Genomic DNA, 25433 nt, shown 5'->3' on the forward strand with positions numbered 1-25433 from the left:
AGACTGATGTGCCATGAAAACATTTATTTTTGCGAAAAACAAAAACAAACCTGTGACGGGTGGCCGCTACAAGAGGAATTTTACTTGTTGCGCGTCGTAACAGGGTGAAGCTGGTGGACATGTATAGAAGTGCATCCGTAAAAGAAGCGTAAAGCAACGGTGGGTATACAGCAAAACGATTACAAACGGGAAAAACAAGCAACAATCCTTGGTATGTGGGCACTACAAGCAAGAGTTTTACCTCTTCCACATTACGAAATGGCGGGGGTACATCTGTGGGAAACAGGCACAAAACGATAGTGAGTATGCGCAAAACAACTATTCATTAGGAAAAATACGCACTAATTCATGATAGCTGACCACTACAAGCAACAGTTCGATCGTGTTTGTATAAACATAGAGTTACGGTAGTTGGGGATATTTTGAAACACAAAATAAAGCTTTTGCCGTAATTCCTGCATATTAATGGTAGGAAGAGAGAAAACATCATAATATAGTGAATGAGACTTCTCTGAATGTTATATTTCAAAAGAGATCCTGCGTTAAAAAATAAAAATAAAAAAACAGGCCATTACGGGATATGCATATTTCTCTAGTGGTCACACGAATGTGAGAGGATTCTTGTAAAAGGTCGCAAACATTCTCTGTCCAAAAAAAAAAAAAAAAAAAAAAAAAAAAAAAAAAAGTGACTGTGATGGATAGGTGTTTTTTGACAGTATTTATAAATCAGTACTACGACAGTTCAGAAAATAATGGAGACCTTAACTGTATGGAGTTTAAGCACTTTTTAAATATGATTTTCTGTTTCAGTTAGAATTTATTTCGCAGTGTTTTCGTTTATTTCTCTTAAGTTTCTCATTTTAAAAATTGAAATTAACGTGATAAACACGCATAGCTCTGAAGAAGAGGCTAGCTGTTATTGATGATACATAAATTACTTGTTCATATAATGGTGTTATTTATCTGAATAATAATACATTTTCGATATTTTTATAATATGAAAAACAGAAATTTAACTTGAATGAGTATTTTCAGAATTTGAACATTTTTTTTCTTAATAAGAATACTTGAGGCGTATAGTTTCTAAATCCGCCATCTCCAATTTTCAAAAAAAAATGAGTTAAGTAGATTTACTGGTATTCCTTTCATGCCCTACATGATGGGGAAAAGAGTTGTTTGAAATGTCGGCACCTCCACCCTCAATTACTGCTTTAAAGTTCAGGGTATTCTTCAAAAGCCGCCATCTACACTCAGCAGTGTGTTTGTAAACCCCATCATCTCGATTCTATTCTATTCTTTGCTATGAATTGAAGACCGACGTTAATGAAAAAAAGTTGCAAGATGTTGTTCAACTCCTAACGAAACACTTCGGGGAGAATTGGCGTGCTAATTCAAACTTAGCCATTTATGTTGATGCTGAAAAGAGACTGACTGCTTCAACAGAAGAAAGTGTAGATGAGGATTAGGCTGAATGCCAGTGTTTCGAACATGATTCTGATGAGAACTATATCTGAAAACAGTGTAAAGATCACTTTCAATCCTTTTCTTGTTGGTAAAGGTGGCATTTATTCCGAAGTTCTCATCCTGTTATGTCAGGCTATGTTAGGTTAGGTTAGGTCCCAGTGGGTTAGATTAGGTTAGTGAGGTGAGGTTAAGTAAGCTTATGTTATGTTAGGAGACGATATTTCTAAACGGGCTGGGAACTTCGGAAATTTACCCGTAAATGTAGCTAACGTACTATAATTATAGCTTCATTTTTTTTTTCCTTGTTTGTGCACATTATAATGTCACCCAACAAGTTAATATCGTTGTTTAGATTCAGTTTATCTCCATCTACTGTTCTGTTCTGAAATAGTTATCAGAAATTATAATAGTAATGACTTGGAAGCAAATAAACCCCAAAAAACTTAAGTACGTTTGTTTCAAAGTCCTCCATCTCCAAAAGTTGTTTTCAAAATCCGCCATCTCCAAACTGCTTCCTGCAATAACCGAGAAATGGGATGAGAGAGATTTTTGTCATTTGGTAGTTTTAATGAATGTCCAGAAAGCAGTAAAGTATTTATAAAAAGAAAATTTTATCTCACATAATCTCTGAGTTACCAGTTTTTCCTGTTTTTCTCGAAACCGTTTATGAAGGAGATGGCGGATTTAGAAACTATACGCCTCACTTATCGATAAACATGTTTTTTTTAGACAAAATGAAATCTTTAAAGATAAAATTGTAAATTTTTCTATGCAATTAACTTGTTTTTGTTTAAAAGAATTTCTTTTTGCAAAAATTCAAATAAAACCTTACCTATTTGCTAATGAAAGTCTGCAGCGTTTTTAACAAATGTTTACGAAATAAAAGTAAAAAAAAAAAAAAAAAAAAAAATGTGTTATCTAGCAGGTTTGTTCCATAGCCTCAAAATGTTGTCACAAGCTTCTTAAACTGATATCGTACCTATCTCCTGATGCAACAACCTCTGGTTTCGGATGTATACCTATGATATCCGATTCTTCTATTCAAGAAACATCCCATTCTAACCACGTAATTTTTTTTTTCTTCCATGGATTTTAGAGCCATTACTTCGAATTCGTCGTTCCTTAACACAGTAATAGCATACCTAAATAGAAACAAATAGTAAAAGCATTCATATACAAGCAGAATTGTGTGATATATGTACGCAAACAGAGAAGAGTGCATTTTAATGATCATAACAACTGTTTCACAATAGTGTTGTAAACTGTTTCAACAGTCCCATGACTTTTTTGAAGTGACCCTTTAGTGTATATAGTTTAATTTAACCTTCGAGTAGTCGCGCCGCGGTCAAAAGCACCGCAGGGAAGTTATTTTTGATCGTGTGTCCATTATGTTCGTCCGACAGACTCCTCCGTCTAGCTAATCTTCCCCCTCACCTTCCCGAACATTCCTGCTCAATCACTCCGTTATCCGTTGTTTAGTTTAACTATTAGTGATTGTTTAGTGGTTCTGCGGTGCTTTCCACCGCGCGCGACTAACCGTGTAATGTTTTTTCTCAGTGTTTCGCTCTGCACGTGAACTTTGCTTTGGAGATGTTTTAAGCTTTATAAACATAAATATTATTTTAATGGACGGAAGAGAGGTCTACAGAGTTAACAAACTGATACCAAGTGTGAAAAAAGAGGAAATTAGAAATGAACAGCTTAAAAGAACGGAGGGAAATGTTAGGAATTGACTATTTGGATAAATCAGCCGAAATGATCTCGTGGAAGCTTTGAAGAAGATCATAACATATATATATGAGTGAGTTAACACGAAAGGTGAAGTGAGGAGTCTGCGAGCAAGTCTGAAGATTTTAAACCCAGAAATGATCAGCGATTCCCCGAATGTAGTCAGAGCAGGAGAGGACGAAATAAGCGACGACGAAATGTAGAACAGTGTAAATTTGAAGATAACCTAAAATAATTCAATGTAGTACTGTATAGGTCAAGTTTCAAAATAACAGGACCGTAAAATAATTCAATGTATATTTGATTTGATTTCAATTTAGCGCCCCTTCAGCATCAAGGCTATGTAAGACGTGGACCTACAGCTTAACGTGGGATCCGAGCCACATGAGCTCCCACCGGGAATCGAACCCGGAAGTCCCATGCCAAAGGCGTGTATGCTAACCGCTTAGCTACGAGTGAGCTCTAATTGAATGAAAAATGCGCTGTGAAGCTTTGTTTTAGTGTTATGTTTATATAGTATTTAGTTTACTAATTTACTATTGCATTTCTAATTTTAGATGAACCAAAGAGTTGACAAAAACAAAACATCGTCATCAGATTTAGAATTTTCAAAAAAACCAGTGCGTAGCTATCTATCTAAAGAAATATGTAACGAAAAATAACATTTTATTCCAAATAAGAAATGAAAGAAAACAGTACATGTGTAATTGTAGGTTCCTCTAATAGTTATTACTGTAAACCTTATTATAATAATAAAAATGTTATTCCTTCTTAATCAGAAAATATATAAATTACGTTAAATGTTTTAAACGATATTTCCAACACATGATGTTCGTGCGGTCCTTTTGACCGCGCGCGACTACTCGCGTTACTTTTTCAGTGCGACTTCTCGAGGGTTAAAAATGAGAAGTTTTTGTATGTATTACTAGTTCATAAAAAAAATGGTGCCATATAATATTTGCCGTGACGTGAGTACGTATTGGTTATTTATCTTCCCGTGGAGTTAAGGAAGCTACATGAATTGCGTTTTAGTTGCCACGGAGAATGGCCTAAAAATTAACCTTTTGGAGCGCAATAATTCAAGCGTACTTTCATTTCTTCTTGCAAGGGTTCCATATGTTAGTCAGCCGCTTTGAAACTAATTGAGAGAACATTTCGCAAAACAAGAAAAGTCTTTTACAGGTTATTCTTTAATTGCACAAAATCGACAGTTCCTAAAATGTCTTGTCTTCTTTCTAATAGTAAGGAATATTGATTAAAAAGAGAGTAATAGGAATCAGGTTTTTCATTGTTTTGCCTACAGCATTTATGATATTCCGCAGTTACAAATTGGTGGTGAAAGATTTTTTTTTTAACTAGCAGACGCAACAATGCCCTTTTCGCAGACGCAGCAAAGCCCTTTTGGTTGGCTTTTTTTCTTTGAACAGAAAACAAGAAACAGTTCAGAATGCTCAAAGAGCATTGCCAGAACGAACTTAACCCTTGTGTACTATTATGGGTTCTTTTGGGACCCTAGAGGTGTTTATCATGATATATCTTTTAAGCAAATGAAATTACAATTCAGTTTTTTCTTGCATTCTATCTCGAGTGTATGCTAAAGATGCCTACTAATAATTTGTCTGTTTGGTGGTTCTGCGTAAAGAACATAATTTAGAAGGGGTTTTAGAAAACACCATGGAAATTCCTGTGTAACAACGTTCTTGGTAGTACACAGGCGTTAAAAAGAATTATTTTTTTCGAAATTAAAAGAAATTGTATATTAAATTTTTCTGTTTAAAAACAATAGATAATTCATTTACATATTTGGATCCTCCGTATTAGAGAATCTGTTGAATTAGTTATATTAAGGTGTCACTTGTTATCACCGTATATATATATTGAAAATTGAGATATAACTAGTGGCCACCGGTTACTGTTTGTTAACAAAATGTTCACCATCCTCTTAGGTATTGATCAACACCAATATCATCTCTCTAGACTTATGGTTCCCGAGATATCACTTCTTTCTACCGATACATGTAAGTTTTCGAAAACTGTGGTGATGTGGGGAAAATTGTGCTTAATGCGATGTTTACAATCATTAATAAATACCAAATATCAAATAAAATCCACGTAGTGTCGTTTGGAAACAAATAAAAGATTTACCAAGTTGGCAACACTGCCAACCGAATTGTAACGCACCTAAAAATCATATTGATACAAATCAACTTTCTGAACTTCATCAAAGCTTTAACACGTAGTTTCTGATTTAACGCGAAATATATATATTTTATTTTCTATTGTCTCGGGTCGATTTTGGGTCCCGAGTTGGAAACCCTGTAACTCAAAAACGAAGCGAAGCGGACTCATGTTTATAGGAAGTTTTCTACTGGATTTGATGTCAGGATTCATCTCTCAAAATTTTCATACTCCCTTTCAATTTGCTTTGTGTATAGGATCTAAACGCCCATAGGAAATATTTACATTTCAAGTACAAAAATCGAAATTTCAATAATTAATTGCGAATGTTAGGGGCTGCAGCCGCATGAACGGTTAACGGATATTAAATACTTAGGTACTTCTCCAATACATGTAAAAAATTCAGATTTTTAAAAGGTGGGGTTTTTGAGAAAATGGCTTCCAAACATGGCGTCTTAATGAAATTATCAGCTTTCCATCATGCTATAACGTGGGATGTAATAATCAGAAACGTAAGTCCTTTACATTTTCAAGAGACCTTATGGAGTAGATTTCGATGCTAGAAGCAGATGGTTGATGTTGCTTGTAAGGAGAGAAAAAAAATGTAACAAAAATTTCACCAAAGTTGGCAACATTGCGACTGAATTGCGCGAATCCTTTTGAATTTTGGCCCTCCACCGAAACATACAACTTTATACTCTTCCTGCTATTGCAATTATGTTACTTAGTACACTCGTTTCTCTACAATAAAATTTTTAATTTGACATGTTTTTCAGTTTTTCGAGCAATCCGAGAGGAGGGCAGCCATTTTGGAAGGCTGTATATCGAAGAAAAATTTTTTTTCAGCAAAAAGAAAAAAAATATGGGTCTAATTTTGTATGTAGTTTTTTTATTTTAAAAAATAAACTAAATCTGAGACAGTCGTGTGGACTACCCTGGACGATCTGAAATGGAATCTCTTAAGCACTTGCTCCAAAAAATGAGCATTTGCTCGGTTTTATTTATACCAAATCTAGAGCATTTGCTCACCAGCCAAGGACAATGAGCATTTTGCTCACGAGTAATTTGACACAAACTAAATACAACTTTCTTTTTTTTTTCAAGGCTGCCTATAATCTTTATTATAAATTAACTACACATGTTACAGTTTCGGAAGTATATCACCTCCTTCTTCTGACTACTACTCCAACTGAAGTGATATACTTCCGAAACTGTATCATGTGTAGTTAATTTATAATAAAGATTATAGATAGCCTTGTAAGAAAGTTGTATTTAGTTTGTGTTTAAGATGGACTCAAGGCCTTTTTAGAGTAATTTGAGTAGAATTATTTTTATTTATACGAACCTGAGCATTTGCTCCGAATTTGTGAGTTGAAAGCACTTGCTCACTTTTATTTATACGGCCCATTATCACTAAATATCAATCACTGACTCTTAGAATTAAGGTTACACTATATAAGTATTTGCTGCTTTTTTTAAGTTCATTTTATGTAAGCTGGATTAAATTTAGAGGAAATATTTTTTTTTTGTGTGTGTGTGTGTGTGGAACCTAATATGAAATTCTGCTTTTTGTATTTGTATGTCAAATTTTATCCTTATATTAATATACCCTATTACAATGTTGATCATTTCATTATTCTGAAAATTCCTGACAATATATAAGAAATGTGTTCAAAAGTATCTGTATCGGCAGTATCGGTCTGTTCAGTATCGGGTGTCGGTACATCCCTATTGTAAGTGCTTAGAATTATCAATAGGCACACGACTTCTGATAGCACTTGAAATGCTTTCTCACTAGTAACTTTGCTTTTGTGAAAATAAAATACAGCTGTGCACAAATACTCCTACTCCCCTGTTCGAAACTAATATCTTAAACGCTTTATAATCCTCTTTTATATGCACTCACTCATTTTACCGTAAAGTCATTGTTATAACGAACTATTGTAAACTTACACAGTATAGATTGATAAGTGTTTTGCACCAGTGTTGCAAAGTCTGTCGAATCTTAATTTTCTTCCCCTTATTTTATATTACTGTGCCAAAGGGTTATTATTATTATTGTCTTCTGTTTTTATACTATTTGGCAGTTGGAAACTATACCTAGAAAAAGAAAAACCCACAAGTGAGTTCACACTTTTACTTGGTATGTTGTTACATGGAAAGTACCCATCGTACTTTACAAGAAGGTGTAGGAGCTGGAGTTAGTGGAATTCGAGTTTTTGTACCCTAATGGAGTACGGAGGTTATGAAGGACCGGGGCCTACTATTAACTAGGGCCTCGAATTCGATACAGTTGGTGGGATCATCGTTCAAGGCCAGCTCCCATGGTGTACTCCATTCCTCACCATCTACCTCGTCACCAAGAGAGGCCTGTTTGTAGAACCATGCTACCGGCCCGGTTAAGGTAGAAATTTTAGTTTTAACATCAGATATTTATACTTTTATAGACTAGAGGAAATAGGTAATACATGGTACTGAAAGATTATGAAAGAATTAGTGGAATGAGAATGTGGAAGAAAAGTAAAAAGCATTGAGAAAACACAGTATAGCCCACTAGAAGCTCACATTGGTTGGGGTTGACTGTTACGTAGTGTGTGTATATAAATTTCTAAGTGAAGTAAATATCTTTTACAAAGGAAATTAAAAGTAACAGAGGAGAACCTAACCTGAATCTACACGTAAGCATTGGAATTGGAAAGAATGTATATGCTTTTATTCAGAGAGTGCTACAAAATATGAAAAATACAATATTTGAAATACTAACTAATGTCCAGATATTATTCACATAAATTGTACAGTTCGTATTAAAGTCAAATTAAAACAGGAATTCCGATTGACGAAAAGTAGTTATAGCTCTTAGCTCTTGTTAATACTTACATATTAGTATTCACAGTCGAACGAATCTTTTTTTACATGCCGAATTACTTTCTACATATCTACATACTTTTCTTCCCATAATATTTACAGCCGTAGCAAAAATCACGAGAAAAGGAGGCAGCACTGTAGCTTAGTGGTAGAGCGGTAACATCTAGTGCAACGATTATCAGTCATTTGTGCTGAACAACTTCGTTTCCATGGGCTTTACCATTGTTTTTGTTCCTTCCGCAGATTTTTACATCATTATTCCTGTGTATTCCCGTTTAATTCAGTCTACAGGATATTAACGTGAAACGATAATTTCAATAAGAATACATTAATTGTTTTTGTTTATTGTGAAATAATAAAATTAATGCAAACCTTGTATTACTGAGGAAAATTTCGGAATATTTCCAATATTTCGGAAACCTTATCGAGCTTCCGTTAACAAGAATCGTCGAGACTAGTAACATATTCATCAAAGAGGTCTTCACATGTTTAATACTTCGTCTTCAATGGATATCTTCGATTCTTTCAAAAATATCTTATTTTTAATGGTAACTTCTTTAGATAGCTCACTTTAGTTTTGGAGCTACTCAGAGTATACAATCCCCTGTTTTATAAGTCACGCTTAGAGTAAGTGCACTTAACACAAAAAAGATTATATCTCTTGCACTTTGTATCTTTTGCAGGTAAATAGTAGTATTTCGTCCACCAATTCTTAACACTTCCTTCGGTCTGCCAGCTCATGTACTATAGATTCAAACAAGTACAATGTTGCCATATCCTTTATCCATATGCATTTATGATTATTAATTTTAGTAGCAGACGGCAACATTGTACTAGTTTGAATTTCTTAGTAGAAGACTGAAGAAAGTGTGGAGAACTGAACAAAATATTCCATTTACTTGCAAAATATTAAAAAATCTAATAGGTGTAATATTTATAATGCTGAGTGCACATATACTAAGCTTAATTATTAAAAGAGGAAGACTGTATACTCAGAGTAACTTCGTCTCCCCAAATAAAGTGACATTTTTACAAAAGATACCAGGTTAAAAATACAGTACGTTGTTTTTAAAAAAAGAATTGAAGATGAACGTTTAAGCATGTGAAAACCTCTCTGCTGAATGTATTATAAACCTCAATGGTTCTTGGTGATAGAAACTCGACGAGGTTTCCGAAATATTGGATGTTAGTCTCTTCAGGAATACAAGAAGGTTTATACTAATTTTTTATTAGTAGTATGAACTCCATTTGCAGTATTCATAATAGAAATCAACTAATTTTTGTATTTTAGAACATCCTGTTATGATTCTGGAGTTCTTGGTTCTCAGACATCCGACCTCCTTCATGACTATATAGCACCGCAGTGGCTGTTGGAAACCACACAAAATTGGTATTCAGACCAGACAGATGATAAACCACAGACGTCGAGCGACAAGTTGCTGCAAGATGAAAAGCAATTTGGATTTAGTAGTCTACCGTCAATCAGTGTTCTCAGTCAAGGAGTTGGTACCCCTGAATCTTCTCAATGGGATAAAAACGACAATAGTTGGTCCGATAAAGAAAAGTCATTATTCGAAAAAGGAGTGGTAAGTTTGTTTTCCAGGTTAGCACATTTTGTATTGTAAGTGTGGTACATTCCAGCAAAAGAAATTGATTATATATCGACAAAATAATTATATTCATGGCCAAATGAAACGCAAGGAATCAGTGCATAGTGTGTGTACCTGATTCGAATATGATTCCTGTTGAAGTAGGGTGGATTTACGTTGACTCCGCTTGATTTAGTGTGGTCATCGTAAATCACAGTGGAATAAGGAACGTTCAGTTCTTAATTTTAAAATAAATAAATAAAAAAAAGTATGAAATCTCAGATTTTTGGGAGTTCATTTTTGGTTCGACCAAGTTAGGTTAGCATCCTTATACACCACACTCTCGCTAATCAGCCGTCAAGCACCCGTTTTTTTATTATTATTATTATTATTCTTTTATTGTTATCAGTCTCGACGTCAGCAATATGTAAAATTTTAAATCAGTCAGAAAATCGAAGTGAAGATGTTGACATACGAAATTTGGAAGTGACAAATTTCGCTCACTAATGAAAATGAAATTGTTTACTGAAATCCTATTGGATCTTTACAAATCATGTCACGTTTAGGTAAGCTTCCATTTCTACTCATTTATATTCTTTATTAAGATTTGATGATTAAGAAAATTATTGTCACTAATTGGTGGACATCCGAAAGTCTGTTCAAGAAATTGTCCGTTTGTTTGTTGTTTATTGTAGTTAGCGTCCTTCGGCACCGAGGCTCTAATGTGATGTGGACCTACTGTTCAAGGTAAAATCCGAATCATTGTAATGCGTTCGAATTTTAGTGTTTTCCCACTGGCATCAAACCCGTTACGACGTACACCAAAAAGCGCGCATGGTAGTCACTAGACCAACGGGATGGTTTCAAAGAATCAGAGACCTTAGATAAGTTAAGAGGATCTCAGAAGCCATTACAAGTAAGTACAACACATGATGTGCTACTGTTTATGAAACCAAAAAGGGGGGGAAAATCAAATTCGATGGTACGCACATCAAGTGAACAGTGAGTTGGAAAATCGCAGTTATGCGAAAGAGTGGAAACGAGCAACTAGATGCATCTTTATTGGAATAAAGCTCCCTTTACTCGACTTAGGAATTCGTTTATCCGGGTGCTCCTCCGAGATGCCTGAACCTTTCTTGGGCCGAACGTCCCTATCAGACATACTATTGAGGAATAATCACTGAAAAACGGAATACTCATAAACTTAACCTTGGGAAAATATTTGTTGCGCGAATTCTGTTTGTAAACAATGGAAAATAGGAATTTTCAGCATTAGAAATAGGGCGAAGCCCTTTTCGTGATTGGACCGAGACTCGAACCGAGGAACTTCAGCATACCGTGCCGATGCGTTAACCACTATGCCACCCAATCTGCTCCCAAAACAGTCATACACTCTTCCACTCTGACTACGTGACTTGCAACACAACCTAACTCTTGTGCTTATACAAATCCAGTGTCTATTTTCAGAACAGCGCTAACGATTGTAGTATCGTTATATTAATGAAAGAATAAAACAACCGATTCAAACTAATTTTTAAGCATTAAATCCTCTATAGGCGAATTCAATAATCGCAAATCGGACGGTACACTGAAGATTCCGGGTTCGAGTTTCGGTCCAGTCGATTGTATTCGCACCTACAGAGAATTTGGTGTGTAAAAGTAAGTTTAAATTTGTTGTTTACTCTTTTTAATAATATAATGTTGCCAAATTATGTGCCTTTAATGTAATATGATATATATTATTTTGTAGAAGTGAAATCGTATGTTGATATTAGTGAAATTGATAAATAAAACCATGTTGACTGTTCTGGACTTCTCCATTTGTTTATTAAATAGTCCGATGTGTCTAAATCACTATTATCCAATTAACAAATTAAAATTATACTAACTGAAGCATCAAAATATTGACGCTACGTTTTAAAGACCTCCTTTTCTCCTTCTTCATGTGTGCGTTGCATACAATCTCTTATGTCTGATCAGTTGATAACAGCAGTCATCAAGAATAATACACAGTAATATAAAGATTAACTTGCTTCAAATTAAAATAGGCGTAGCTATCGGTAGATCAGCTAGAAATATCACAGATTAATGTAGATTGAAGATGTGCAGATACAGGGTCTCGACACGCATACGACTCCCTCTACTGTATATTCTTATAGTAATCACAATATAATTGATTCTAAAATGTAAATAAGTTGGCAGAAAAAAAGCTTATTTTATTAATTGTGCATTCGACATTATGGCAGAATTTTACAGGTGATCAAGGAATTTGGGCCACATTAACAAAATAAATTGGCTTTGTTGTAACTAATATCTTGTTTGGATTTGTGTATATTACATTTTTATATTTTCTTCCTTTTCTTCTCTTTCTCTTGTACGCTGATCATAGGTACTTTCGAATTGAAATATTGTATAACTTTAGTGTTTTAAGTAGTCTGTCCGCCATTTTGGTCAGCGCGGTAATTTTCCATCAACGCTTGGATGCATCATCTAATGTAGTTTCAGTTTTTTTAATTATTAATATGCACACTATTATATTATGGATTGTTTAAATGTAGTCCAGGAACAGTAAATAGGGTGCAGTGCTAAGCACTGTTTTTCCTTTTAATTGTTACAAATACACCATTTGCAAACTTCGGTGTGTAGTTGTTTTCGTTTTAATTTCATTGGTAAAAAATAATATTTAACCGAATTTTTGATCACTATTTCAGAATTATAGGTATTTAGACACACTACATAAAATAAAAATCTTACTTTAATTAATCTGTCAGCCAGTAATCAAATCTTTCAGTTTTGCGTCCGACGGCTATACCGTTTAGCTAAAGGAGACAGTCATGATGAGAAATGAATGAAGGAAGTGGTAAGAGACGGGAGAATCCCGAGACTCTCCACATTGTATTTTCCCACCACAAATTTAATTGGCGCTAGCTAGGGTTGATCCTGGGATCCTGCGCACCAGAGGTGAACTCTACGACTGAGCCACCGCAGCTCTATTCAGGTAGAAAAAAAAAACGGAAGCGTGTAAGTTCAGTTTCTTAAGGGACTTTTGGTCACCCTGAAGATGCTGAAGTCCATCCTGTGAAATGATCGAAAGAAAAGTTACTTTAATCATAGTACTTCTCCGTAAATTCTCTCTGAACAGGTTTTTTGTAAGTTATATATGTCAAGGAATTATATATTGAAATATATGTGTTATATATTTCAAGGAAAACCTCACAACTCATCCTGTAGCAGCGACGATTTGCAAATTTGCATGCCCCTAAATACTATAGGTTATATAACTCAAACATGAATAGTTTTACTTGGTAATACGAATTTCCGCACTTCACTCAGACGCTTTCAGCACTCTCTGGTACTTCTATCGATTACATCTGTCGATTAACATATATATTATCGATTAATATATACAGATGGTGATCAGAAAAATGGAAACACCTGTAGTTGGCAACACGTCAGATGTATGGGTTGGCAGTGGTGTCGTGGCGCCCGCAGCGCCGGACAGCTGGTGGTGGTGTGTTAGGTCGGTCTCCATACTACGTCAGGCGCAGTGGAACAGCAGTGTCCTGTGGCTGCAGCAGACGGAGGTAGTGTAAAATGGGAGACCTCTCAGATTTTCAAAGAGGGCAAATTGTTGGTGCGCGGTTATGTGGAGTGAGTGTGACGGCAGTGGCTACTGTGTTAGGTGTGTCGCGTGGGACAGTGTCGAAGGTGATGACGGTCTACACAACACACGGGAAAACCACATCGGGGAAGCGGAACAGTGGGCGGAAGAAAATCATGAGTGACAGGTCACGCCGGGTATTAAAGCACATTGTCACGCAGAACCGTCGTGCCACTGCGGAGCAAGTGACGGAGGAACTCAATCAGCACCTCCCCCACCCTGTTTCGACAATCATAGTCTGCCGCGAATTACATGACATGAACTTACGGGGTCGTTTTGCGCGGGCCAAACCGCTCATCAGGGATCATAACGCTTTCGCACGCCGCAAATGGTGCCGCGACCATGCAACTTGGACCGTTGAGGACTGGAAACGTGTGATATGGTCGGATGAGTCATCCTTCACCCTATTCATCCTTCATCCTTCATCCTTCACCCTAAGGTTCAACCACGGGCCGTGTTTATGTGTGGAGAACGCCCAAAGAAGCGTATAATCTGCAGTGTCTCTGCCCAACTGCGAAACATGGCGGCGGCTCGGTGATTCTGTGAGCCTCCATATCATGGTTTTCATTGGTTCCTGTGGTCACACTTAGCGGACGAATCACTGCCAACGATTATGTCGCAATTTTAGGAGACCACTTGCATCCTATGGTCCGGATGTTGTTCCCGGACAATGACGTCATCTTCCAGGATGATAATGCACCCATTCACACAGCTGGCGTTGTTGCAGCGTGGTTTGAGGAACATCGAGATGAAGTTCAACACCTCCCCTGGCCCGCCCAATCCCCAGATCTCAACATAATGAACATCTGTGGTCCGTCTTGGAAACACTACTCCGGCAGCGATTTCCACCTCCATCCTCTCTCACAGAACTGGCCGATGCCCTGCACGAGGAATGGTGTAAAATTCCACTTGCTACCATTCACGACCTCTATGCCTCCATCTCACGTCGCATCAACGCTGTTCTGAAGGCGAAAGGTGGCCCGACACCATATTAATCTGGTAAGTTGCCATTTCGTTCAGGTGTTTCCATTTTTCTGATCACCATCTGTATATGTTAAGGTTCAACTTATATGTGTAATCGATAAAAGTGCCAGGAAGCAGTAAAACCTTCCCAGTGAAGCACAAAAATTCATGATGTAAGGTAAGACTACTCATTTACTTCTGGATAATTGTGTTAAAAGAAGCTCTCGAACTACTTTGTGCATCACATGCCTGGGTTCTTTTCAAATCTACGCTTTATCTCGAAGTACGCTAACAAATCTTATAATCTTTGTTATATACAGTATCTGTAGAATCAAATAGCATAAAGTGGACTTCTGCTTTCAATCAAGGGAATTCTGCAGACATTCAGAAATGGAACTAATCAAACTTGGGAACTGGCAACATTGCAAAAAGTGTGATGTACTACATCGAAGAACGGGAATACTGATTGTTAGTTACAATTTTAAAGTTATAATGTACAAATAAGATAAATATAATTTTCATATTTGATTATAAATTAATATATGTGTGCGTACAATAGTACGAAAACATTAATATTTTATCCAACTTCGTTATTTTCTGTTTCAGGAAATGTTCGGCAGAAGTTGGTTAAAGATTGCACAGTTTATTGGTACGAAGACATCTCATCAAGTGAAAAGTTACGCAAAAACAAACTATGCTAAGACGACGTCTTACCTGGACGAAGGAGGAACAACAAGTTATGGTGATAAAGCACCAATATTTAATTTTTCAGAAATCATTGACGATATGCAGATTCCAGCGTCAATGGAGGAAGTTATCGCCGTCGTTACTACCGCACAACCAACTGTTACTGTAACCAGCTCGTCGAAGGGTGACAAAAAGGGCGTCCAAAATCAGAAACATAGACCGGTACAAAACAAGCCAATGCGAAAAGCATTAAAACCTAGAGTACAGAAATCATTACTGAAAAAAAGCCATTCACAAAGTAGCAAGCTTGGTAATAAAGTTCCTATTGAAAGACAGAATTCCATAGTGAAAACAGAACCTGAATTAAATTATTCGTTAGATTCAGAACAAGTGTCTTCTGATAATTCCATCAAGTTGTTGCAGCGAGCAAATTTACTGTCGAATAGTCAAGAAGTTGTTCGAATCAAAAAGGAAGCTGAAGAGTCAGATGATGAAATTGAAGTAGATGACCCCGATGATATAAAACAAAGGACTCTTTTGTCTGTGAAGAAAGAGGTGGAAAATGATGGGGGTACAGGTTCGAGTGTGTGTGACGTAAATTTACCTGATAAAGAGGAAAATATTAAAAGTGAAGTAGTGTCAATGGAACCATTAGAATCTCCAAAAAAGTGTAGCACTGAGAAAGATAATGACTACTGGGATAACGTACAAGAGGCGGATGAAGACAATTGTAAAGACGGGAAAGATAAGCCATCTCACCATGAGATTCTTCAACTTATTTACCAGTTACCTTCTGCCAAAGAAGAATGTCACCTGGATCCTGATGTTATAACTGAGGAAGAAATGATGATTCATGCTGAGTTTTTTGAGGGGCGTTCGACCAAAACACCGAAGAGATACTTGAAGGTGAGAATCCAGTTTTATACTTCTTGTACAGCGTTTTTTCTCAACAATTTTTTCTTTCGTCTTGTTTTCTGTTTTTTAAATAGTTTAGCGTCCCACGAGTATGCACCAAGGTTAAGAGAGACAGTGACGATGATAATGAATGATATGGTGGAATGAAGAAAATTGGGAGGAAACGGAAGAACCCAGAGAAAAGCCACGCACAAAATGTTTGTTCACCACAAAACCCATTTGATGCGAGCTGGAATCAAATAAAGGACACCACACACTACTGAGCCGCCGCGTCCCTACAGTGCATTTCGTGCCAAAAGCTCCGTGGCTAAGCGGTTAGCGTACGCGCCTTTGGCGCGGGAGACCCGGGTTCGATTCCCGGCGGGAGCTCATGTGGTTCGGATTCCACGTTAATCAGTAGATCCACGTCTCATATAGCCTCGCTGCTGAAAAGGGACGTTAAACTCAAAATCAACTCAATCAACTCGTGCCAAAAGCTAAATATTCTACAGGTTGTAATAGTGATTATTCTGAGTAAATAAGTGAGTTTCGTTTCACATTGTAAAACTGCAATAGACTTCCCTACTATGTGAATTCAATAGTAAAACCGGAAGTAGTAGATTCGTAGCTTCCAGTGGCAATAAAGCGGTAAAGTCAGAGATGAAACCTGTTCTTTGGATGCTGAATAATATCAAAAAAGTTTTTCACTATCTCTTTAACAATTACGAGGAAGAACCAAATGAAAACCTTAAAAGTGCAATACATTTTAGAATGTAACAATGAAATGAAAATCTTACCTCTTATTTTTCAACGTACTCCCCTTGACGTTGAATGCAAGTATTCCACTGCTCCGCAAGTGCATGGATACCACGTTGAAAGAATTCTTTTGGTCGAGATTGTAGCCACTCCTGCACCGCATTTTTTACCTCTTCATCACTATTGAAATGCTTGCCTTCCATCGCTTCTTTGAGTGGTCCAAACACATGAAAGTCACTGGCGGCAAGGTCTGGTGAATATGTTGGATGAATGAGACACACAAATTTGATGTCATATATAGTCTCAACGGTCAAATGGGCAGTATGCAGTCGGCTCAGACGTTGTCATGCATTAGGAGGACACCTGAGAATAGAAGTCCTCGTTATTTACGCCTGATTGTAGGGCGAAGTTGATTTTTCAGCAGGTTGAATACGACGCACTGGTTACTGTCACTGCCTTTTCCATGTACTGTTCCAAAATTACACCTTTTGCATCTCAGAAGAGTGTGAGCATGACTTTTGCTGCTGATGGCTGAGTGCGATTTTTTTTATTACTATTATTTCGGCGAATAGCTATACCGCCATTCCTTGCTCGCTTTTTTGGTTTCTGGTTGATGAAAGTGAACCCAGGTCTCATCATCTGTAATAATCCTGTCTAGAAATGCATCATCCTTGCCGTTGAAACAACGCAAAAGTTCTTCACAGGCGTCGACGCAACCATCTTTCAATTCGGCAGTCAACTGACGTGGGACCCATCTTGCAGACACCTTATTCAAATGCAAAACACTATGCACAATGTGTTGAGCTAAATCATTCCTAATATTCATAATTGTGGCGATTTCTTTCAGCATAATACGCCTGTTTTCCTTTACAAGCTGTTCCGCCAACCCAGTGTTTTCGTCGGTCAAGGAGCATCTTTCACAAATGTTATTGCCACTTTTAAACTCCAACACTACTCATATACTTGTTGCAGGAACAAACACTAATCACCATACTTTGTTGCCATCCTGTGATGAATTTCAATTAGTTTTGTACCTTCACTGCTCAAAAATCGGATCACCGAACGCTATTCTAACGCGTTGCATATGGACAGTGGGGCGGCCATCTTGATACTGATGCTGCCACGTTCATCATTCTTCCAGCAACACTGCCACCTATCGGTCATTAAGTGCAACTCAAGGCATTATTACTGCCACGTATTGAAGCAATCATCCAACTTTACGGCATTTGATTGCATTTTTATGGTTTTCATGTGATCCTCCCTTGTATTACTATATGGAAATCAATATTGAAACCGGATGTTGTACTAACTTTTTCTACTTCCTTTTTCAATTCGAAGTAAGGGCTGAGATGCAATCTAATCTTGCCTTTGGCACGGGAGACCCAGGTTGAATTCCCGGTGGGAGCTCACGTAGTTCGGACCCTACGTTAAGCTTGTAGGTCCACGTCTCATATAGCCTCGTTTCTGCAAGGAACGCTAAACTCCAATCTAACCAACCAAGCAATTTATTCGCGGGATTCTGAATCTATCAGGAAGCCGTTCGTTGCCTTTTATTTCAGTTTGTTTAAACAGAAGAATGAAGGTTGAAACGAAATATCGGGCGCTGGATCCACTTCAGAAAACCATTTCTCTCGGTTTCTTACCGTTTTTATTCTATGGAGATCATAAGACCGAAAGTAGTAGTGAATTTCTGCAACTTTGGGTTTAACAGAGGAGAAAGAGTGAAGATAGAATCTCTTGTTGGGAGCTGTGGTGATTCCAGGAAACCGTTTCTCGCTTATTGTCTTTTTTGTTCTGTGGTAACCAGCATTGAGTATGTAGCTTCGACTTGTTATTTTCCAAGAGGTCACGGTAGATCAGTGGCAAAGTGCTCACGTCTGGTTGCGAGTGTGCCCTGGTTCGACGTGTGTTTGTAGTAGACAGCATCGGGTCCGTGGGTTTTCTCAAGTTTTGTTTCACCCAGATCCGCATTTCACCAATTCTTTCATGATAGTTCAGTTTCATTAATCATCCGTGTCCTTTAGCCCAAAGTGCGTAAGAAAGAGGGGACATAAAATTAGAAATTTCATTTCACGGTTATTGTCCGCACAGGAACGAATAATGTAGACAAAAATATGATAAGAAATAAAAAAACGTGGTGGTTGCAACTGAGTGATGGATGAACCTGAACAATGTTTAAAGTTGCCTAATGAAGCTGCGGTGGTTTAGTGGTAGTGCGCTCACCTCTGACACAAGAGCTCCCAGATTCGATCCCAGCTCCCGTAAAGTGAGCATTGTGATGGACAAAGACATGTGCTTAGGTTTTCTTGGTGTTTTCCCTTTCCTCTCACTTCCGTCATTCCACCATTATCATCAATCTCATCATCACCGTTTCCTTTACCCTCGGTGCAGAATCGTGGGACGTTAAACTATAAAGATGTTTAATAGAGCAATTTAAAAGTTAAAAGACACACCTTACCCATTAGCTTACTTCGGTGTTTATCAGAGTAAGTGTTTATTAAAACATTTATTTCAGCAAAAATATGATATAAATGACATACCATATTTCAATAAATCTCGTTTGAGGCATTCCATATAGGTGAGATTTAAATAAAGATCGGGATACCATTATTATACCAGTTTATTAACAAAAAGAAAAATTAATTGTACAGTTCAAATTTTACAGTATACCTTTATCACTAAAGCTTATACGATTTTATAGCCTTGTCATCTTCATGCAGGCTATCCAGTTGTGTATGATACTCGTAGGCCAGAAGATGCTTAAATATTGTGACGATGCCCAGATGTCCAAAAATATATCAATAGTAAATGATAATAGTTAAAGTTAATGCACAAAGAACTTCAACTGGGAAATTAAGGAAATCCACAGATAACTCTCAAAGGTGGAAATACGCCAAAAATGTTTTATTTAGTAATGCTAATTTCTGCAGTTATGTTCTAAATTCCTCCGTCACGGGTTCTCCTCACTAATAAAGTGAAATGTAAATTTAATATTTTGTACTAATATGATAAATTTAAAAGTTCAAAAATTCGATTATTGTTATTTTGGCATAATGTTTTGGTTTCCTTTTATGCATTTCCAACAATCATTTTGCACATTTCATCAAAATAGTTTAAGTTGCTGCTCGTTAATAATACTGCTTCCATCTGATTTTCTCCCTTTACTGGATGCACGAAATCAACTTATATGATGTTTTATTCCACGAATACATTTCAGGGTTTGCCTCCCTTGTTGGGAGAGTTTTCAGAAAGTTTGGAGATAGGAAAAGCGTTCTACAGATGGAAAATAAAAGAAATAAGCAGAATTTTTAAAGAAATATAGGGAATTAAGATAGAAATGGACAAAACATAGACATTAAATACGAAATAAAATCCTAAACCTATTTTAATGCACTTCCTAACTTAATCCTACCTTCTAATATTACAAGAAAAATTAAATGACAACCTTACATCCTTACACATCCTATATTATATTATTCTACACTATTATACAGGGCGTTCGAAAATTTTCAACATGATAACTCCATGTTGGGAGGTATCATCTTCCGGGGTCCTTGGAAGAAAAAAATTTTTTTTTCTTACATCATGAATACACTAACATCATTTATCTACACTAAAAGGAAAATAAACAACATTTATACTAATCTAAATCTCTTAACCTAATCAAAATCCTACAATGTTTTATTTACGCCTTTGAGCTTTCATGGATTCTCTGCCCGGCAAGAAGTTGTCGTCGTTTCAGATCTGAACATCGAAAAAGTTTTAGGTTGTCGTAGCTTTGCACTCCAATATTCTCTCCTGATAATGTTTGAAGTTGAGCTGAATTCCTGAAAAGTTTGGTCACCAAATATGGTCCCAGATATGTGAGCATGAATTTTGAGAATACCTTCTTTGGTACCGATGATAAGTAATGGGTTTTTTAACATGACCAGAGAACCTTCTTTTATCTCATCTTTTTCTTCTGGAGTCAGGAAATCCATCTCGCAGTTCGCAATCTCCCCTACTAAGAACTGCGATATGCATTTCCCGTCCAGTTTTCATTCGTTTGACTTCCGATTGACGTTGATGCGAACGTCGGGTAACATGGGCACGATCCCGCCACAGTCGCCATGTTCACCCCTGGGGAAGGTGTTGTATGGGGTACACTACCCCCTCCAGGTGGTGGTACACCCGACGCATATGGCGGATTCGCACGCATCCCACCAGAAGTTCCATTTCCATTTGGGAAAACCTGGGATCCACTTGGGTAATTCCCGTATTCTCCACTATTTCCATAGCCATAGGCTACTCCTGGGCCCCCTCGGTATGGGTCATACCGCGGTCTTCCCTGGCCACGACCTCTCATATTTCGGTTGTAGGAATTTCCATTCCTCCATCGATTCCTGCAAGGATATCGCGATTTCCACTCTTCCGTACTGGAGGAATCTCGTGAGTTACTCGTCGGAGTTTTTTGTTTAGTCTCTTCCGTTTGCGAGGACGACTCCTTGGTTTGTTTCCCTCCTTTTCCAAACTTCTTTTGGACCTTTACTTGTCGTACAAAAGGTTTCCTCCATTTTTTCTCAGTCACAGCTCCAGTGTGTTCTGGATAACCCTCTAATTCGGTTAATTTTAAAATTAACTGTTGTGTGGACTTGGGTTCCACAGCTCTTAATAGCTTAGACTCATTCGGAGGCAAACAGTCAAGCAGAATTTCGATCAGTTCCCCTTCATTCGGATGATGCACGACCGCATAATACTCTGCTATCACCTTCCAGGCGAAGTCTCTCAAACGAGGGTATTTCGACCGGTCATATCGCATGTTTTGTAGGAATTTCTTCTGTAGGCGCTCCATCCGTAAGGAGAGAAAACTGTCCCTGAATAATCGAACAAAATCATCGTAGGTTCGTATCTGTTCTTCGACCGTTTTATACCAAGCTCTAGCCCCCTCTGCCAAACAACGTGGCAATAATAATAATTTTTCTCGGTCAGAAGCCTCTAGTAATTGGAAAGTCTGTTCCAAGTTTTCGAGGAATAAACTAGCTTGTCCGAATTCCCCTGTAAACATGGGTAAGTTCCGAATTTCTGATAATCGGATACTAATATGTTTGTTGCAGTTTGCTGTGTCCGCACGTCCATTGGTGTTCTGAGGAGTGCCACACTCTAATACAGGGCCCCTTTCCGTCGGTGAATTTTGTCCAAAAGTTATAATATTATTTAAATTTTGACCTAATGAAGATTTCTCGGAGATGGTAGTCCCCGTACGATTGTGCCCCTCCTCCAGAACTCCAACGCTCGTACGCACCCCACTCGGAATAACCTGAGCTGACATTAGTGGAACATGCGTGAGTTGGCAACACTGATGTGGCAGACAGGTCACACTTGTCAAAGGAACGCGAGTAATTACCCCTTCATTTCTCTTTCCATCAATTCTTTCATCCATCCGTCTCACCACCTCATTTGGCATATGCATGTGACTGGAAGGTTGGGTGACATTTCCACAAATTGCATCCCTGGCCGTTGACAGGCACCCTGACACCGCCACTGTAGTGATGGTTCCAGTTTCCCCAACCGAAGATACTGGAACCTCCACTACAGCATCAGAATCCGAGCCGTCTGAATCAACGGATCCAGTATACAAACGTTTCCTATTTCCCTTAGGTACTCTATTCATGACGCGGTTCGTGAGTGTCTGTACTTTGATCTCAAGTTGCCGATAGTCGTCTTTTTGTTGTGATTCGAGACGTGAAATGTCCTTAGCTAGAGAGTCACATCTACGATTCACGGTGCCTTCCGACAGACGCAACTCCTTTTCCACACCCAGTACGCGCTCATCCATTGTTTCGCGGTAATTTGTGAAAGTGGACTGAAGGTCCTGGACGTCTTGACGTACCTCCTCCACGTCTTTACTTACACGTTCAAACTTCTCTGTGATAATGGTATTTGTCTCTAGCTTGAACTGTTCAAACCGATTATTGAGATCCTGAATACTATCAGTCACTTTGGAAAACCTGTCATTTATCTGCCCTAACGCCCTAACGCAAAGTTTACATTTTCAAATCTAGTATTCACATTAGCATTAACCTGCTCTAACTGATTATTCATATTAGCATTAACTTGTTCTAACTGATTATTCATATTAGCATTAACTTGTTCTAACTGATTATTCATATTAGCATTAACTTGTTCTAACTGATTACTAACATGAGCATTTATATTAGTATTCACCTGTTCTAATTGTGTATTGACATTGGCAAACTTTTGATCAAAATTTTGACTTAATGTTTGCGCAAATTGCTGTAAAAGTTCAGCTAGGTTAGACGTGGACTGTGACTCTACCAATTCCTGCACTACAGTATCATTTCCTGCTTCGGTCACCTGCGGAAGAACTACAAGTGAACCCCTCTCCGTGTCATTTTCTCCATTGGACACCGGCAAGTCTACCTGTGCCGCGCGTTTTACAGTGCAGTATTTACAATACCACGGTTCCGTACTTTGTTGCAGTTCGGTGACTTCCATTTCCGATAATCCCTGGCATTGGGAATGAATCCACAATTGACAATCGTCACAAAACACGCTTACTCCTTCTATTAGTTCGTCACAACAACTATACTTGTCCACAGACTGATTGGTCTCACTCAACTTTTTACACGACATATTTTCTCTTCCCTTTTTACAAACTTTCATAAAATTCCCGGGATCTACCAATTACTCAGACAATATGCAACTATTCCTGCTCATCTAGAAAGATTTACCACTTTCTTCAACTCGCTTTTTTTCTTTCTTTCTTTTTTTTTTTTTTTTGTGTGTGTGTGTGTGTGTGTGTGTGTGACCATCCTTCCTTGAGAATGATATAATCGAAACATTAAAAGTTCCATCACCGAATATCATCCTGGCTGGCGTAGCCAAATTGTAATAAAATTAAATATTTATATGTGGAAATGTATGTTCGTGTCTACTGTTGTTCTCAGATGTTCGCTTTCTCGGGACCAAGGTGCGTTTGAGTATATCACCAGTTTAACCAGCTACAAGTCTATGTGGCCATCACAGAAGAATAGCTCGCAACCAGGGATGCACTCACTCGCTCCATAGTCATGGGAGAAAGAATCGGAACTCAGAAGACCTGCCCTACAAGTGTATTATCTAAATGAAGTTTTGCGCAACGGAAAAAAAAAAAAATAAATAAATAAATAAACTCGAAAATTTTGGAAAATTAAATTTAAAAAAAAATCTCAGGATTCGTGACATTCACTGATGGGTTCCCCGTAACGTTTCACTCATATCATTTTTCCCTTCGATGATTCGTTTATCACATTGATAGGAAGACGCACTATTGATCTTGACCAAAATCATGTTTTACTATCCAAAAGATTATTCTATTCTACTGTATCCTGGCTATATGAAATAAAACATAATTGTCAACCAGAAGCTTTTACTTGTTTCACCGAAGCTCTTCGTTATACAAACTGTTTACATTCAGTTTAGGGGCACAACAATACATCGCACTATGCTTTAAAGAACCATTTTACCGTGCATGTCACAATTCGTGACCAGACATTTTAAAATATTACACGCACACAAACTCTCATAACATTCAATTTATTATATATTCCCAATATTCAATAATTTTTTTTTATTAATATTCACTTATTCTCAACATATCAAGGAATGTGCCTCTTATTATGGCATTCATATCTTTCATTTAAAAAAAAAAAAAAAATCATAAATCTTATGTTTTGGCTGTTCACAGCAGCTACTATTACCAGGCACACTCTTCACATATTTATTTATTTATTGCCTACACATACCATTACAAAATACACATGAAATTATTAAATCCTTAACCTACACTAACCTAAAACACATTCACACTACACACTCACACCAACAAATTTGTTTATATACCATAAAAACGTTTTGGTTGGCAGTCCAGGCCAAATTTCTTTTAACGGGAATCGAATTTGTTATTTTTTTAGAAAATGAATACTCGCACGGTGTAGAAAACCAATTGCCCCTATCGAAAACTTGTGACAAAACGACCTATCGTGCTTCTTTTATCAAGGTACAGCTTCGGTTTATTTTCTAATACTTTACGGATACGTTATAGGTTTAAAAAAAAAAAAAAAAAAAAAAAAAAAAAAAAACTTTAAAATATATATTGTGTATATGTTCTATATCGGAGAACGTCATTCCTATCTTATTTGTCTAGCTCGGTTACAATAGACAGCCAAACGATGCATAGCCAAATAAAAAAAAAATCACAATAATAAAGAATACTGCATATAACCTTACACAAGATTTAGGCTTTCTTTGAATGAATTTAGATGGTCACTCTAAACGAAAATTTTACACTCGCATGTATATATTCCGTCAGTAGTTCGTTCTACCTTTTATTTCCCCCCCTTTCTAGATAAGTTTAAGCCGTCACATATTGTCTCAGTAATTGTATAGATCCTACGGGAAAGGAATTTACGAAGACATGGTTATATTATTATAATTCACTGAACACCATATTCCAACTGTATAACTTGGTGAATTTCGAGGTTTAAAAAAAAGTATTTCCAAATCCAGGCTACCAAGTTACTTCGATTGAAACCACTTCAAAATAAAATAGACATTACTTACAGTTTGGATGATTTTCTAAGCAAGAAGAATCCAATGGTTGTCCTTAC

General features: G+C 37.2%; 1 protein-coding gene across 1 annotated transcript in view; it reads left to right on the plus strand.

Annotated features, from left to right (window-relative positions):
- Positions 1-25433, plus strand: part of LOC145673304 (histone H2A deubiquitinase MYSM1-like) — a 53667-nt gene that overhangs the window by 479 nt on the left and 27755 nt on the right. The window contains exons 2-3 of the mRNA XM_081742889.1: positions 9527-9821; positions 15055-16041. Coding sequence (XP_081599015.1) covers positions 9527-9821; positions 15055-16041 — 1282 coding nt within the window. The remainder of the gene's footprint in view (positions 1-9526; positions 9822-15054; positions 16042-25433) is intronic.

This window comes from Thermobia domestica, chromosome 16, assembly GCF_964235325.1.
Source record: "Thermobia domestica chromosome 16, izTheDome1.hap1.1, whole genome shotgun sequence".
Lineage (NCBI taxonomy): Eukaryota > Metazoa > Arthropoda > Insecta > Zygentoma > Lepismatidae > Thermobia > Thermobia domestica.